We start from the raw sequence: 14,031 nt of genomic DNA, 5'->3' as shown, positions 1-14,031 counted from the left end.
ATTAACACCTGTCTGATAATAAAGATCCACAATTTAGACCATAATCCTTTTTTATCTATGAAAGTCTGCATCATCGAGAAAATTTGTCACCGCAATAGCCCTGTAATAAGTACTCCTTCCCGTAAAGATAGAGAAAATTTCTGGATAAGGGAATTAGGGACTGTAATGCCATATGGTTGCAATGTTATATCAAAGAAGTAGAAAACTTGTCAAGTCCTGCCTGCAGTGATGTTAATGTTATGAGTTTATTTTATACTACCTTACGACACCAGCGTAGTCATGGGCAAAAACATTACCATCGGCTTAATGTAAAAAAAATCTTCCAAATCTAGATCACCCTCTGGAAGCTTTGGTTACTTCTATCACATTATCATTAACTTGGGTTATATTACATTAAAACTTTTCTCTTTTCACTGCCAGTTAATTTTCTATAACGTTTGAGAGATTATGCACTTGACAAAGGATGCATCAATACATTTTCTTCAATATACAGACTAGTCAGTATTATTTTTGATGTAGCTCTTTTCTGTCTTTTCAAACCAGTAAGATCGGAACCTTTACATCAGAAAAAGAGGAAATTCCTTCTTGTTCACTTTACCAATAACGAAAACCATCCAAACCACATCTTCAACGTTCTACATCACAAGGAGGTAACATCTAAACTTTCTATTAATTTTCAAAATCAGTCTGTTCCTATTGTATCCTTCAGTTACACCAAAACCATTGAACCTAAAGTATGTAACTATAAACAAGCATTGCAGGACCTTGACTTAAAACGATAACAGAAAAAAAACTCCGACAAGTGACAATTTCCTACGCGCCTTATAGTTACAGCCCTTCTGGTCATGTTATAACTGGGAATCTAAACGTAATACAACATGAAAAGCTCCGAAAGATGATTTCTCATAGTCCTAAGTTTAAAGAACCTTAACACATCAATTGGAACCACAACTATGGATTCCATTGAGGACTACATCAGAGCATGGGATAAACGAGAAGAAGTTGAAAGACATAATTTAAAATGACTTTATACATAAACCTGGTAGCATACGCTATAAATTTATTACTTTGGGATATCATAAGGCATATTTTGTTAATAGTGACAAACAAAAAAGTAAAACATGCTACACAGAAGAACAAGTGATCAGTATGCTTGATTTTCTTATCGACAACATATTTGTTGAGTTTGAAGGAAGACGTTTCCAACAAATTGTCGGCATTCCTATAGGAACAAACTGTGCGCCTCTTCTTGTCGACCTCTCCTTTTTATCATATAAATCTTCAGATACTTGTCAAAAACAAGAGTGTCAAAGAAGCCAGATTATTTAATTTCACTTTCAGATATATTGATGATGTTCTTTCCATAAACAATCCGAACTTTTCTGATTTGGTTTCATTAATATATCCCCCAGAACTAGAAAATATAGAAACAACAGACAAGGCGTCCTCTGTCTCATTTTTAGACTTATATCTCCAATTTGACTTACACAGTAATCTCAGTACCAGAATCTATGACAAACGAGACGATTTAATTTTGAAATTATAAATTTCACCCACCTTAATAGCAATATACCAACTTCACCTGCATATGGGATATATTTTCCAACTTATTCGGTATTAAAGAGATTGCAGCTCCAACTCAGACTTTGTGAAACGTCATCAGAGTCTGAGCAAAAAGTTGATGTACAAGGGGTATGTCAAAGAAGGTATCGTCTTTTTTCTAAAAAAAAGTTCATCGGAAGGTACCAAGACCTTGTTGATAAATATTCTGTATCAACTCCACAAATAATACATGATGGTCTTGATGTATAGACTCTGTGTACTGATGTTTTTTATCATCTTAACGACGTGATATATTGTTCTTTCATTTGTGTTTGTTCAATTATTAATATTACTTTTACTGTTGGATTGTTTTATGTGATAACCATTCAACGTGGCTCGGTACTTAAACATGCCGTCAATGTGTTTGTATTATCTTTCAATTTTTGCTGGTGTGTTTTGTATATGCGACTTTTTGTGTTTCTTTTATACATATAACGTGACTCTGTACTTTAAAAGATCCCGTCAGTATGCTATTGTTCTATAATATGTCATTATGATATATTTCTATAATGAATTAGAAAATACGTTGAACCACAAACGTCAAAATCAGTCAATCGCGTATTGGAATGAACTATTTGTTAATATAAATTCTATAGAATTGTTGGACTATTTTAAATCTCCGTCTATTTTTGACATTAATTATTACATACTTTTGGATTTTTTAACCCTGTATGCTAACCTTGCTCAAGAGAAAATTTAAAATTATTTGTATAAACACTAAACGACAAAAATATGTGACGTATTAAATTTTCCGACGTCAGACACGCGAATGATTGAACGTGTTTGTAGATAGATGTTTTTTTTTGTGTTCTGTTAAATTGTTCCGTTTAAAATTGTAACACGATGATGATTGCTGTACCCATATTTAGACTAATTTATCTATTATGTCAGTTTTGGTTTGCAGTTTGATCAGAAGAAACACCCACAAAGCTAGATAATACAATTTGTTATCTAATTACTGCTACAATTAAATATTAATTAGTATTATAATTTTCACTGTTATTTATTTAAATTAGATAAGTCAAACAAATCAAACTTGAGTTTTATGCAAATTCTTTCTAAATGTTCGGAACACGTATTAGAAATTTAACTGTAACGTCACTTTAGGGGTTGCATTGACTTTGGCTAATAGGGCTGTGATTTTGTAATGTATTCGTTTTAATTCTATACCTATAGTCACCACTTCAGTTACCAGGTATACTTATTGTCTAGTCATTTTATAAAATTTACTGTTTGCAAAACTATGTGTTATTCTTGATAATAATTATGTTTTTGTCCTAGGCGGATAACCCTGGCCTCATAATTTTTTGGAACTTTTAGTCCTCGGCGATCTTCAACTTTGTAGTTTTTGTGGCTCTCAAACTGTTTACATCTGAGTAGGTTTTGTGTGGACGTAGCGCGTGTCTGGCGTATACAAATATTTTTGAACCTGTTACCTTTTTGATGGCTATTATTCGTTTGTTTCTCTGTCCTTATTTTCTCCCATTTAACTGTTTATTATTGTAATTCTGTCGTGTAATGTTGTCATTTTAATGTTAAAATTAACACTGAAGCGGGAGGTTTGGCATGCCACAAAACCAGGTTCAACCCATCACTTTTTCATACAATGCATTGTACCAAGTTAGAAAAATGGTCATTGTTACATTATAGTTCGTTTCTGTGTGTGTTCAATCTCGGTGTTGTTTCTATGTTGTGTCGTAGTTCTCTGATATTTGATACGTGTCCCTCAGTTTTAGTTTGTTACCCAGATTTGTTTTTTTCTCTATCGATTTTGAATTTTGGACAGCGGCATACTACTGTTGCATTTATTTAGTTCACACATCATTGTGAATATATCGGATGTTGATGAGATTGTCAACAAAGTTAGAAGTTTAACACTATACAACAAGGTTCAAATCATTTATTCTCTATATTTGGAAATGCCTGTATCTAGTCAGGAATAAGGCAGTTCTTTTCCATTCGTGTTTTATGTGTTTTGTCATTTGATTTTGCCCTTGATAACAGACTTTCCGATTTGATTTATAATGATCGTAACAATACCACTGAATACCAAACGTATTTGAAGTTCAATCCTTTAATCATCAGCATTCATTTTGATACGTTTTGAAAATCTGAAAATGTTATGAGTATTGAATAAATTTATTTTGAAAAAAATATCTTCAAAGGTATTCTTATGTCATATTACATTGTACATCAAAAATTGTTTGTGTTTAAAATTCTTTTGTCTCGGGATGTGATGATAGTCGTTTAAGAAAACAATGTGTTTGGCTGTCATATTCAATATATTATATGTCTATTATATATATTCATATAATTCAAATTGTGTTTTTTTTATTTATTGATAATGATTTCAATTGAAAATTACACCAATTATATGGATCAGACAAAACAAAAATCAATTAAAATTGCCATGTTTCGCCACCCTTGATATTGCTTTATATATCAGCATTTCCTTACAAAAATCTTAATTCAGGTTTATAAGTTGTTTTTGCTCTAAATATGGTTGATGTTTTGTTAAGCTAGGTTTTGCATCATTGAATAAATAGATTGCTTAATATTTTCAAAAAATGTCTTTGAATTTCCTGTAACATCTAAAGAATTTACAATTGCAAACATTCTGTAAAAATAATAGTCTTCCATATTACCACTCAATGTAAGTGCTTTGAGCAATAAAAGGTGATTAGCCAATACTAACCATACATCTGATGTCGGATGATTTTCAACAACTTCTTGTAACAACAATAGAGCACTCTTCGTGTCTTCAATATTATTTTGCTTATAAACATTTAAAAATGAAAGGAAACTTTTAAATACTTTTGCAGTTCCCATGTAAAAAAAAATATCTGAAAAGGACAAATCTTTATGGAAGGCAAAGCTATCGTTACGGTATACACTGCTACACACATATACTGATCTGTTGAAAGAATGTCTTAACCTTTTAAGGAATGGTCCACCCCGATCCAATAGTTTATTACTATGTATTTGCTGGAATGAGGGTAAGTTCCACCTTGAATACAACACATTTAAATCGCGAGATAAAATCTCCCCAGAGAGATTTAATAAGGAATTCATCTTCCTATATTCCTGAGATGAGTAGAAAAATGCTCCGAGAAGTAACCAACCAGACATAGCATCGCTATTGACATTCAGCAGTAGATGACATACACTTTTTTTGTATGCTGAGTAATAATGCTTATTACTGCTGTATGTAGAAACAGAATCAATTGAAGGCATTCTAATAGACAGAGCTATATTTTTACTGAATTCTAGTAAAGCAATTGCATAAATATTTTTCAAAGATTTTGGACAGAGCCCATTTTGAATTCTGTTCACAAAGAAATACAATGATCTTTTTGTATGTGTCAAAAATAGTGTTGGAAAATTATTAAGAAAATACGTTGTAAGCATAGTTTTATCAAAATCAGAAATGACTTGAATTGGTTTTGAAATATCATACATGTTGTTTTGTAACCCAGAAAGAGACTTTGATGTCAATAGTACTTCCCATATATTTCTTTTGAGAAGATTTGACATAAATATTTCAAGATGTTTTCGAATTTCTTCTGAAACTTTTCCACTAAACATATTATGTTCTGGTATGAAATAATTTGGAATATAATTACAAAATATAAAATATTGTAGTCGATTAAGGCATATTGATAAACATTTTAACAAGTTTGCATGAGTCCAATATGATCGATCGATTTCGTCTAAGACCCAGAAAAGTACCGTTTTCATGTAATATGAACACAATACTTTGTTAACAACAATGTGTTCGTCAATTACTTCTTTAAGTAAAATTTTTAACAATGCGTAACACATCAGTTGACAATGACTGAATGAATGGACTAACACCTTTTCAACTAAAGAAAATGACAATCTCCATTCTAAAATGCTACCTTCATCAGAATCAGTCTTACTCCCAACAGGTACTAATAACACTTCTTCATTCCGAATTTCTGTTAACAAATCAAATGAAGGCCATTTAGAAGACCTTATCCGCTGTAACCAATTGTTTGCAACAGAAGGCCATTTACGGCATGACAGGCACGCAACCATGTCTATATCAATACATCCATCTGAATAAGAAACGGCTGGACCGTGAATGTTTATAACATCGTTCGAACAAAATTTCGACAACAACTTGATCATTGTCGCGTTTGTAACCAATTGGAATAATTGTTGTTTTGCAAATTCGTTTGACAGGAATAATCCAGTACTTGTATTTATTACACAAGTATCCTCAGGCTCAATTGTATCACTCTTTCGAGGAAATTTTAACAAGGCAAACCCAGGCAAAGCATTATCTGTGTCAAGAAGTAAGCTGTTTTCCTCTTCGTTCGCAAAACTTTCGTCAACCACGAAGCAATCCAAATAATACATCAAATCAATGTCACTGTTATTTAGGGCAATGCCCTCTGCCCTACTCCCACTGCTAATTATTTTAGTGTTGTCAATGCCCAGTCTAAAGAAGTCATCAAAGCATTTATAGACATATCTTCTATATTTCACAACCTTTTCAGATCCAACAACATAGTTCGAAAGGTGATGATACAATTTGTAAGACAATGATTGTAGATCATTCTTATTATCCATTTCTATTTTTAAATATCTATAATCTGTAGTCATCAATCTAAAAATAAAAATACAAACTTTTGATGCATTAAACATACATGTGTAAAAGAGAGACAGAAGATACTCATAGTTTGTAAACAAAACTGACAACGTCATGGGTTAAAATAAACAGACAAACAGACACATAATAGAATAGAAGACACAAAAATAGAAAACAAAAGGCTGAGCAACACGAACTCAATCAAAAACTAGGGGTGCTCTCAGCTGCTCTGGAAGGGTAAGGAGATCCTGCTTCACATGAAACCCGTCTGTTTGCTTATGTTATTACAAATCCGGTAAATAGTCGAATTCGATAGGTCACCTTTGTAAAAAAGGAGGGTATTGTAGTAACGACATACGGAACATATTTATCAAAGGTACCAGGATTATAATTAAGTACGCCAAACGCGCGTTTCGTCCACATCCGATATCATCTGTGAAACGGTTATTCCATAATGGTCAACTAACTCGTGATGGCTGCTTTTAACTGTACGCAGGATAGATTTCAATTTCACAATTTGGAACTACAATTTGGAAATACAAGCCCGGGAATATCGTAGCAATTGGGATGGAGATATATACTCAGTATGCAGGTACTGGAATGTTGCTACATAGAAATGGAAAGTGCACAATTGAGAAGCTAAAATCATCTCTTTTGTCGTACAGTGTTGTTTTCATAGTCAATTTTTAGATGTAAGTCAAGATATGAGGCTGACTTAACTGTATCTGTAGTATCCTTTATATCTAGTTTGATGGGACAGATCTGTTCAACATAGTCACCACATTTTGTTTAGTATGAGGACATCATCTTTATAGATAAACGTAAAGTAAAGTTAAAGGATAATGCTAACATTTTATCATTCCCTCCTAAGAAGCTCATAATAATAAAGAAACAAGTCGAGGGGCGCAATTGGTTTCCATTGGAATTCCAACAGTCTGTTCAAACATAACAAATAGGTTGATAATCAAGAATTTAAGCATCTTGATTATGTCAGCTTCAGAGAATTTTTTGTTTGAATCGGGGTGATTCTTTACAAAGTAGGAATTTCCCCTCCCAAAGACAAGATACTTGTAATTGCGTTGGCAATTCTTTTTAAAGAAACAAAGTAATATCAACCTTTTCAATTTGTCTTTTAGTTTGGAATCGGGAATACATGGTAAAAGTGTAAAAGTAAAAAAAATATAATACTATTCCAATGTGAGAGAGTCTTAGATGGTATGTACTTTGAAAGATCTTTGGAACTGTTTAGTATCCACATCTGATTCACGCCACTTCTAGAATAGGCAGTTTCACAATAACATTGGAACCCGCCTTTGATTAATGATAATAGATGTAAATACTTTAGAAAGAGGTTTCGTGAAGCACTTTGAAGACCCATCAATATAACGTTGTTTGTAAGGACACTTATGTAGTTAAGGTGTCCGATACAGTGTTGGAAAATCCAGTTCTTCATGTAACCCCGCCACATTATGTATGTGTCTGTTTCGACGCAAGCGCCTGTAGTTAAGTAGATGTGATTTGGTTCATGTCTGGCATATTTATTTTTCGTGATTTGTTTTTTTTTTATAAGTTAAGCCGTAAATGTTCTTAACTCTATGGATCTTATTAATTATTAAAAGTTATACGGTTCCATATAATTGCTTACATTCACTTTATTTGTCCGTGGATAGTTTATTGCCACTTCCCCTTCGCTAAAAACATGACACAACATACCAATTTCAAAGATGTTGACATTTTTCCGTTGCTATGCGTCTGACAGAAATGTGTCAAATTGGCGGGGTTATAAAGACAGAATTAAACCAACGAATAAAACATCCATATCACTGAAAGACTATTAAAACTATTACAATTTACTATGATATTCCGTAAAAGAACGTTTATCAATGTTATAAATACAAAACTCGCAAACGCGAGACTAACAGTTAACAAACATATCAATAGCAATATCAAACAGTAATTATAATATGACGTGCTTCTTTCCCTTTGTGAATAAACCCATGCTCGAAATCTAATAAAATTTGTTTGCACATGCGTATTTTGACTACCGCAGAATAATGAATTTGATCAAAATGTCATGCATTTAATACATTAAATTAAAAAAAAACCTTCCTAACTCTTTAATGATGCACATGCTGTTTCTAATTCATTTATGATGACTGTAATGTGTTGCAGTTCGAAATTGACATTTTTGACCTACTTTTGGCAACCGTTCATGCTGACTGTTCAAAACTCTCTCTAAAAAATAACAATGCAAGCCGTTTGATTGTTAACAAACACAAAAGGGGGTTCATGGAAGAGCCTACACAAACGGTGTACACCTATATAAATTGGATATTAAAAATACCTTGATTGTCTTAATCAGAATATATGTTTTAGTTTCTAAATTAATTAATTCATTCATTATTCAAGACATATGACCAGGATTTGTAAAGTTGTCTAAACATGTTAAACATGTAGTATGCATTATTTCATATGAGATATTTTTTTACACATTTTTTGACTAAATATTGAACCCCAAATTTAAATGTATATGTCTTTACTACTAGAATACATTTTTTGGTTAGTTTAGCTTATATTTTTTTTATCTACAGGTCACAAACTAAATGCCACAAAACGTAATACAATTGGTATAAATACTAGACGACTGTCATGATCCTAAATTAGTACAGGGATTTTCTTATGCAACCAGAATTGTAATCTCAATGTAAACTAGAAAAGAAACTAACCAATTGCAACAAGCAGTATATCCAAATGAATGAATGCGCGGGAATTAAATACACTGGTGAAATAACGTATGGTTATCATTATTTGATGTAATACGTAGAGTTAAAAAGGTCTACTCGTTGATTTATCGTGATTATTTTGTATTTGTACACATTAATCCAACTTCACTCACATTAATTTCTTGTAAACTTATAATTCTGTGAATTTCAGGTCCAATGAGCTTATACATGAAACTCACCATAACTCAGTTTAAACATCAAGACCATAATATAACGCTAATGTCACTGGGTAATCAGGTTGTGTTTCCGACACAACAATGTCAACATATGTTTTTGTTTTTAAAATTGAATTATAACCCAATGTCTAATCAAACGAAAATACTCTTACATTTTCTAATGAAGCACTATCATCCCAAAAATGTGTACAAAACAATCAACATAATCATACATGTACATGACATAGAAATGGTTGATATTGCAACCAAATATAAAAACACGTCGCAATGGGAATTACTCATTTTTATTTTCTTTCACGCTAACATGTTTATTTGACCTGCATATGATTTGAAATGCATTGAACTTAATTATGTTGTGTTGTATCTCGTCTTTGTATGACTGTTATGTATGTAGCAATGCAAGTTCGTATGTCTGCCAGTGAATACGTTTTTTTATGTATGTGTATAAACCCTCAACTGCTTGCAACTGTAATTACAGTGTGGGTGTTTTATTTATGTATCTACGATTATTCATCAACTTATAGTTGTAAGTGAGCGTAGATTTAGTACTAGTATTTAGTATGACGATATATTTTTACTGCTATTCTAGTATTGTGAGCACTACTCCGTTTATTCGTTCAGTGTGTGTTTACTTGTTATTGTTAGTTTGTCTTATTTTGTTGTCGTTGCATGATGTGATTCTGAAGTGATTTTTTTTTCGTTTCACGTTTCATATATATATAAGACCGTTTGCTTTCCTGTTTAAGTTTATCCTAGTCATCTTGGGTGCCTTCTTAGATTACTTTTTTTTGTGAGACAAGGCTCCGTGTTGATGGCTGCACTTTGTTCTATACTTGTTTACTTTTTACGCATTGTGACTTTGATGGAGAGTTGACTAATTTGCACTCATACCAGATCTTCTTATTTCTTTACAAACAATAAAAAGATCAAAGTAAATCGTATTTAATTCAGGAAATACCGTTTCGGTTTGCCATTGATTTACAATACTGTGATCAAAACTCTTTCTTTTTTAAACAAATACATAAATTTGTAGTCGTACGCTTTTTTTGAAATTAATTATGGGTAATTTTGAATGGTGTAGCTATAATGTGTAAGGGGTATGATGCAATGGTGTAATGTGTATGGTGAAATAGCAAAGAGTGTATGCTGTAATGATGTATTGAGAATAGTGCCATGATGTTTAGTGTAAGTGGGAAGGTTACACAATCCATGGACATTCAAATACTTTCATATATGTTGTTCAGTCATAAGTGTTGTTTACCTATGGTGATTTTTATTTGAAAACTATTAGAAACTGGCTTTCTCTACAGATTTAAATTAATTTGAGCTCTTATATTGAATTCATCAAATAAATGGGTCAAATTCCCAACAAATGGTATATATCTTTTGTTAATTCCCAGTCACACGAGACAGTATGTTGGGACAAGTATTTTTTGTTAATTTTTTTTCTACTGCCTTGCGATCTCTGGCATTGCTAAAAATATACAAGGCATTGATTTGCTTTTATGTATGCCCTATTCAATACACAATTTATCTTTACTCATGTATAAATACAGTGGTTTTATTAAACAGATACTTTTAAAACAGGTGGAGATATGATTTGTTTGTATTGGGCGCTATTAACGCATTAAATGGTCATAAGACAAATCATAATGCCACAATTTAACAGGGAAAAAAAAGTATTACTTTCCTATCCTACATTCTGTAAATTTTGCATTAAGCAAGATCAAATAAAGAAAGTTTAAGAGTTGGCGCCTATGGTTAAAAATACTACTGTTTTCCTTGTATTGTACATTGTTATACAGCATATACAAGACATAGAAACAGGATGAGTATGAATGCAAGTTTTTTTAGAAATATTAGTTGTGTTTACCTCTATTATCTACAGTGTTGTTTTATGTTGTACGTATATGTTATACAGGTGAAACATATGAAACTTATATTTTTTATTGTCAACAATCTTAAGACATAAAAAACGAAGATTTTTATCAATATTCAATAAAATCAATTCACTATAAATTAAAGCGATTGAGCATTATCAAATAATTCAAAATGTGTTTTCGTTCTTTACTAATAGAATATGATATTCCTACCAATGACTAGTATTACTTATATTTACAGTGTATAATACGACCCTTTAAAAACCACTGATATAATTTTTTTGGTAAAATTTTAACGCGTAAATCAGTCACGCTGATCTAAAATCGTGAATTAAAACAGATTTAAATTTCACATCTACCTGTTTTTTGGCGATACAATAAAATGTAATGAATCATCATGTACCCATATCGTGACAAAGCTATTTTAGCTATTTTATTATTGTACGCGTACAGTAATTCTCGATTTTTTTTCAACTTATACAATTTCCATTGACATTTTATAAATTAACGTGTTTTATTATTGTCCTGTTTTTTTCATAAAGAAAATAACAAACAATTATTACAACTCCTACATTGCACAAGAATAAAGTATTCAAACACATATGATTTTATAATAAAATTTTGTAAAGTGTTAAGTCACGTTTTAGTGTATCACCAAACATTACAGATATGATTTTTCTGAATAATAGTTGATCGCGTTAAAAACAAATGATACTCTCAATCCCATGATGTAACATACTCTAGTAAATTTGTTTATTTCATAACATTGAAAAAAAACCATGTCGTCCTTAAAGTCATTTTCAACGGCGAAATTTTTTATTAGGGGTAATCTTAAAAAAAGTTTGACGACAATCAACCGAAGATCATTATAATATAAATTAAAATAATTCTTCGTTCGTAACTTGTATAGCCAGCCATGAATACCGACTTTTGATCCTTATAATAGTTTTAGATTTTACTTTTAAAATTAATGAATATTTTTAGTTAACATTTAAAATTCGTTATATATCCAACATAGTTCACAAATTAAATCCAACTTTAACCTGAATAAATACTTTGAAAAGTATTAGAATTATTGATAAAATCTGTCGTATGTTTCATTATTATAATCAAGAGTTCATTGTGTTTCTTAGTTGTTTCTCAACAGTTATATGTTCGTTGTTCTTACAGGTTAAATAAAACGACATTGTGAAAATAAATGTATTTGATATCGAGTGTTTCAAATTGTGTATTAATACACTACAAACCAGTAAAAATTAAAATCACAAAAACACTGAACTCTGAGGAAAATTCAATCGGATAGTCCCGAATCACATTGCATAATCAAATGACAAAACACATCAAACAAGTATTGGGAAAGTACCTCCATGATTATCACAATTCATTTGCAGCCACTAGATCAGGTGTGGTGACACAACTGCATTAAAGGCTCGACATTAACTTATACCAGTACGTTTTTATAATCTCTAAATGACGGAAGGTCGTGCAGATAAATACGATAATAATATACTCACCATTGTATTGACTGGTGTTATTTGTAGACATGTTTTCCCTTTTAGACAGCTACTGATTCGTTCAATACGTCGAATAGAGGTCCGTCGTTTCACTCTATCAATTTCAGTAAGTTGATGAAACCTACCTATCTTTAAACGATGATACGACACAATTTGACCTAGTATGTTTGTGTAACTTACCCATCTGAATATTTTAAATGTGTATATAATTCTTTACACATATTAACACGATAAGTGTTTCATCACTACACAAAACTTATGATGCATAAACAAAAATGAAATTGTAAAGATAATTTCATTCGTCACGACCACTAAAGACACTAACAGTTGTTTATCACAATTCGAAGCACATCATTTAGACAAAACATATTATACTGAACCTATAACATATATTGTTGTCCTTATTGACGAATAGAAACAAAATGATAGTTATTCGATTGAAAGTTTGCATCATGTTACTTTTCCTTACAGTTTGGATGTAGTTTAAGAAGGAAAATATGTATAATCTTTTTTTTAAATGTGCCATAACTATTTTAACAGCTATATAAAAACAATATAAAAGTAATGTTAGAAAAAAATATTACGCATACCGATCTCAACTGCATGTTGAAGAGCTTCATTAACCTTACATTGTCATCAATTACTACATGTACCTAGCCCAATAAAAAGTCAATTTCTATCTAATATTGACCTTTAAAGGAATCGAGTATACTTTGTCAGTCTGTGTGATAATCAGACAGTATAGAAAAGTTACAACAAATGGCCTGAAAAAAACTGCTGACCTAACCATTATATTTTAAGGTTATTTTCATCATGAAATAGACATTATCATCCTTCGTTTCGGCGTATCTGGTAATTCAAGAAATCTCTTGATACAAGTATCCTATAATTAGAAAGACTTAATTTCAAGTGCGTTTCAACCAAATGATATCTTTATATTCCCAAACACGAAAAGAATACGTATTTTATATTTGTGCAGAATTATACACTATGAATATAATAAATCTGAATGAACCTGAGCGAGTTTTTAATTGTTAAGATTATACCCGTTTATGCCTTTTAGGCTGAAAATTACTAAAAAGCAAACTAAATGCACTTTCTGAATTGGATATTGCAATACCTATAATATTTGAACACGTATTTTGGCATGCAATAACATTTCAACCCACCATTTTTTTTCTTTTAATGTCCTCTTCCATGTCAGGATAAGTGTCATTGTTATATTTAAAGGTTGTTTCTGTGTGTGTTACATGTTGATTTTGTGTTTCTGTTGTGTCGTAGTTCTAGATCTCCTTTTATATTTGATGTGTTTCCCTCAGTTTTAGTTTGTAACCTGGATTTTTTTTTCTCAATCGATTTATGAATTTCGAACAGCGGTATAAAACTGTTGCCTTAAAATTCTTTTGAGTTTAACGTGAGATATGTGCCTAAATTACGAACATCCAATTGTACATGGAATTA

The 14,031-nt window shown here is 31.4% G+C and overlaps 1 protein-coding gene across 1 annotated transcript; it reads right to left on the bottom strand.

Annotated features, from left to right (window-relative positions):
* Window positions 1–4,105: 4,105 nt before the first annotated feature.
* Window positions 4,106–12,663, bottom strand: LOC143059084 (uncharacterized). The gene is made up of 2 exons (XM_076232574.1): window positions 12,571–12,663; window positions 4,106–6,235 (listed from the first exon to the last, which is right to left on the bottom strand). The coding sequence occupies exon 2, from the start codon at window positions 6,229–6,231 to the stop codon at window positions 4,117–4,119; it is 2,115 nt and encodes a 704-aa protein (XP_076088689.1). The 5' UTR covers window positions 6,232–6,235; window positions 12,571–12,663; the 3' UTR covers window positions 4,106–4,116.
* Between the last annotated feature and the right edge of the window lie 1,368 nt (window positions 12,664–14,031).

This window comes from Mytilus galloprovincialis, chromosome 14 (assembly GCF_965363235.1).
Source record: "Mytilus galloprovincialis chromosome 14, xbMytGall1.hap1.1, whole genome shotgun sequence".
NCBI classification, from domain to species: domain Eukaryota; kingdom Metazoa; phylum Mollusca; class Bivalvia; order Mytilida; family Mytilidae; genus Mytilus; species Mytilus galloprovincialis.
The sequence above is the reverse complement of the archived record's forward strand: the minus strand, read 5'-3'. Positions and strand labels throughout refer to the sequence as shown.

Coding starts and splice junctions, on each gene's coding strand:
- LOC143059084 (XM_076232574.1), bottom strand. CDS start 6,231: ATGACTACAGATTATAGATATTTAAAAATAGAAATGGATAATAAGAAT.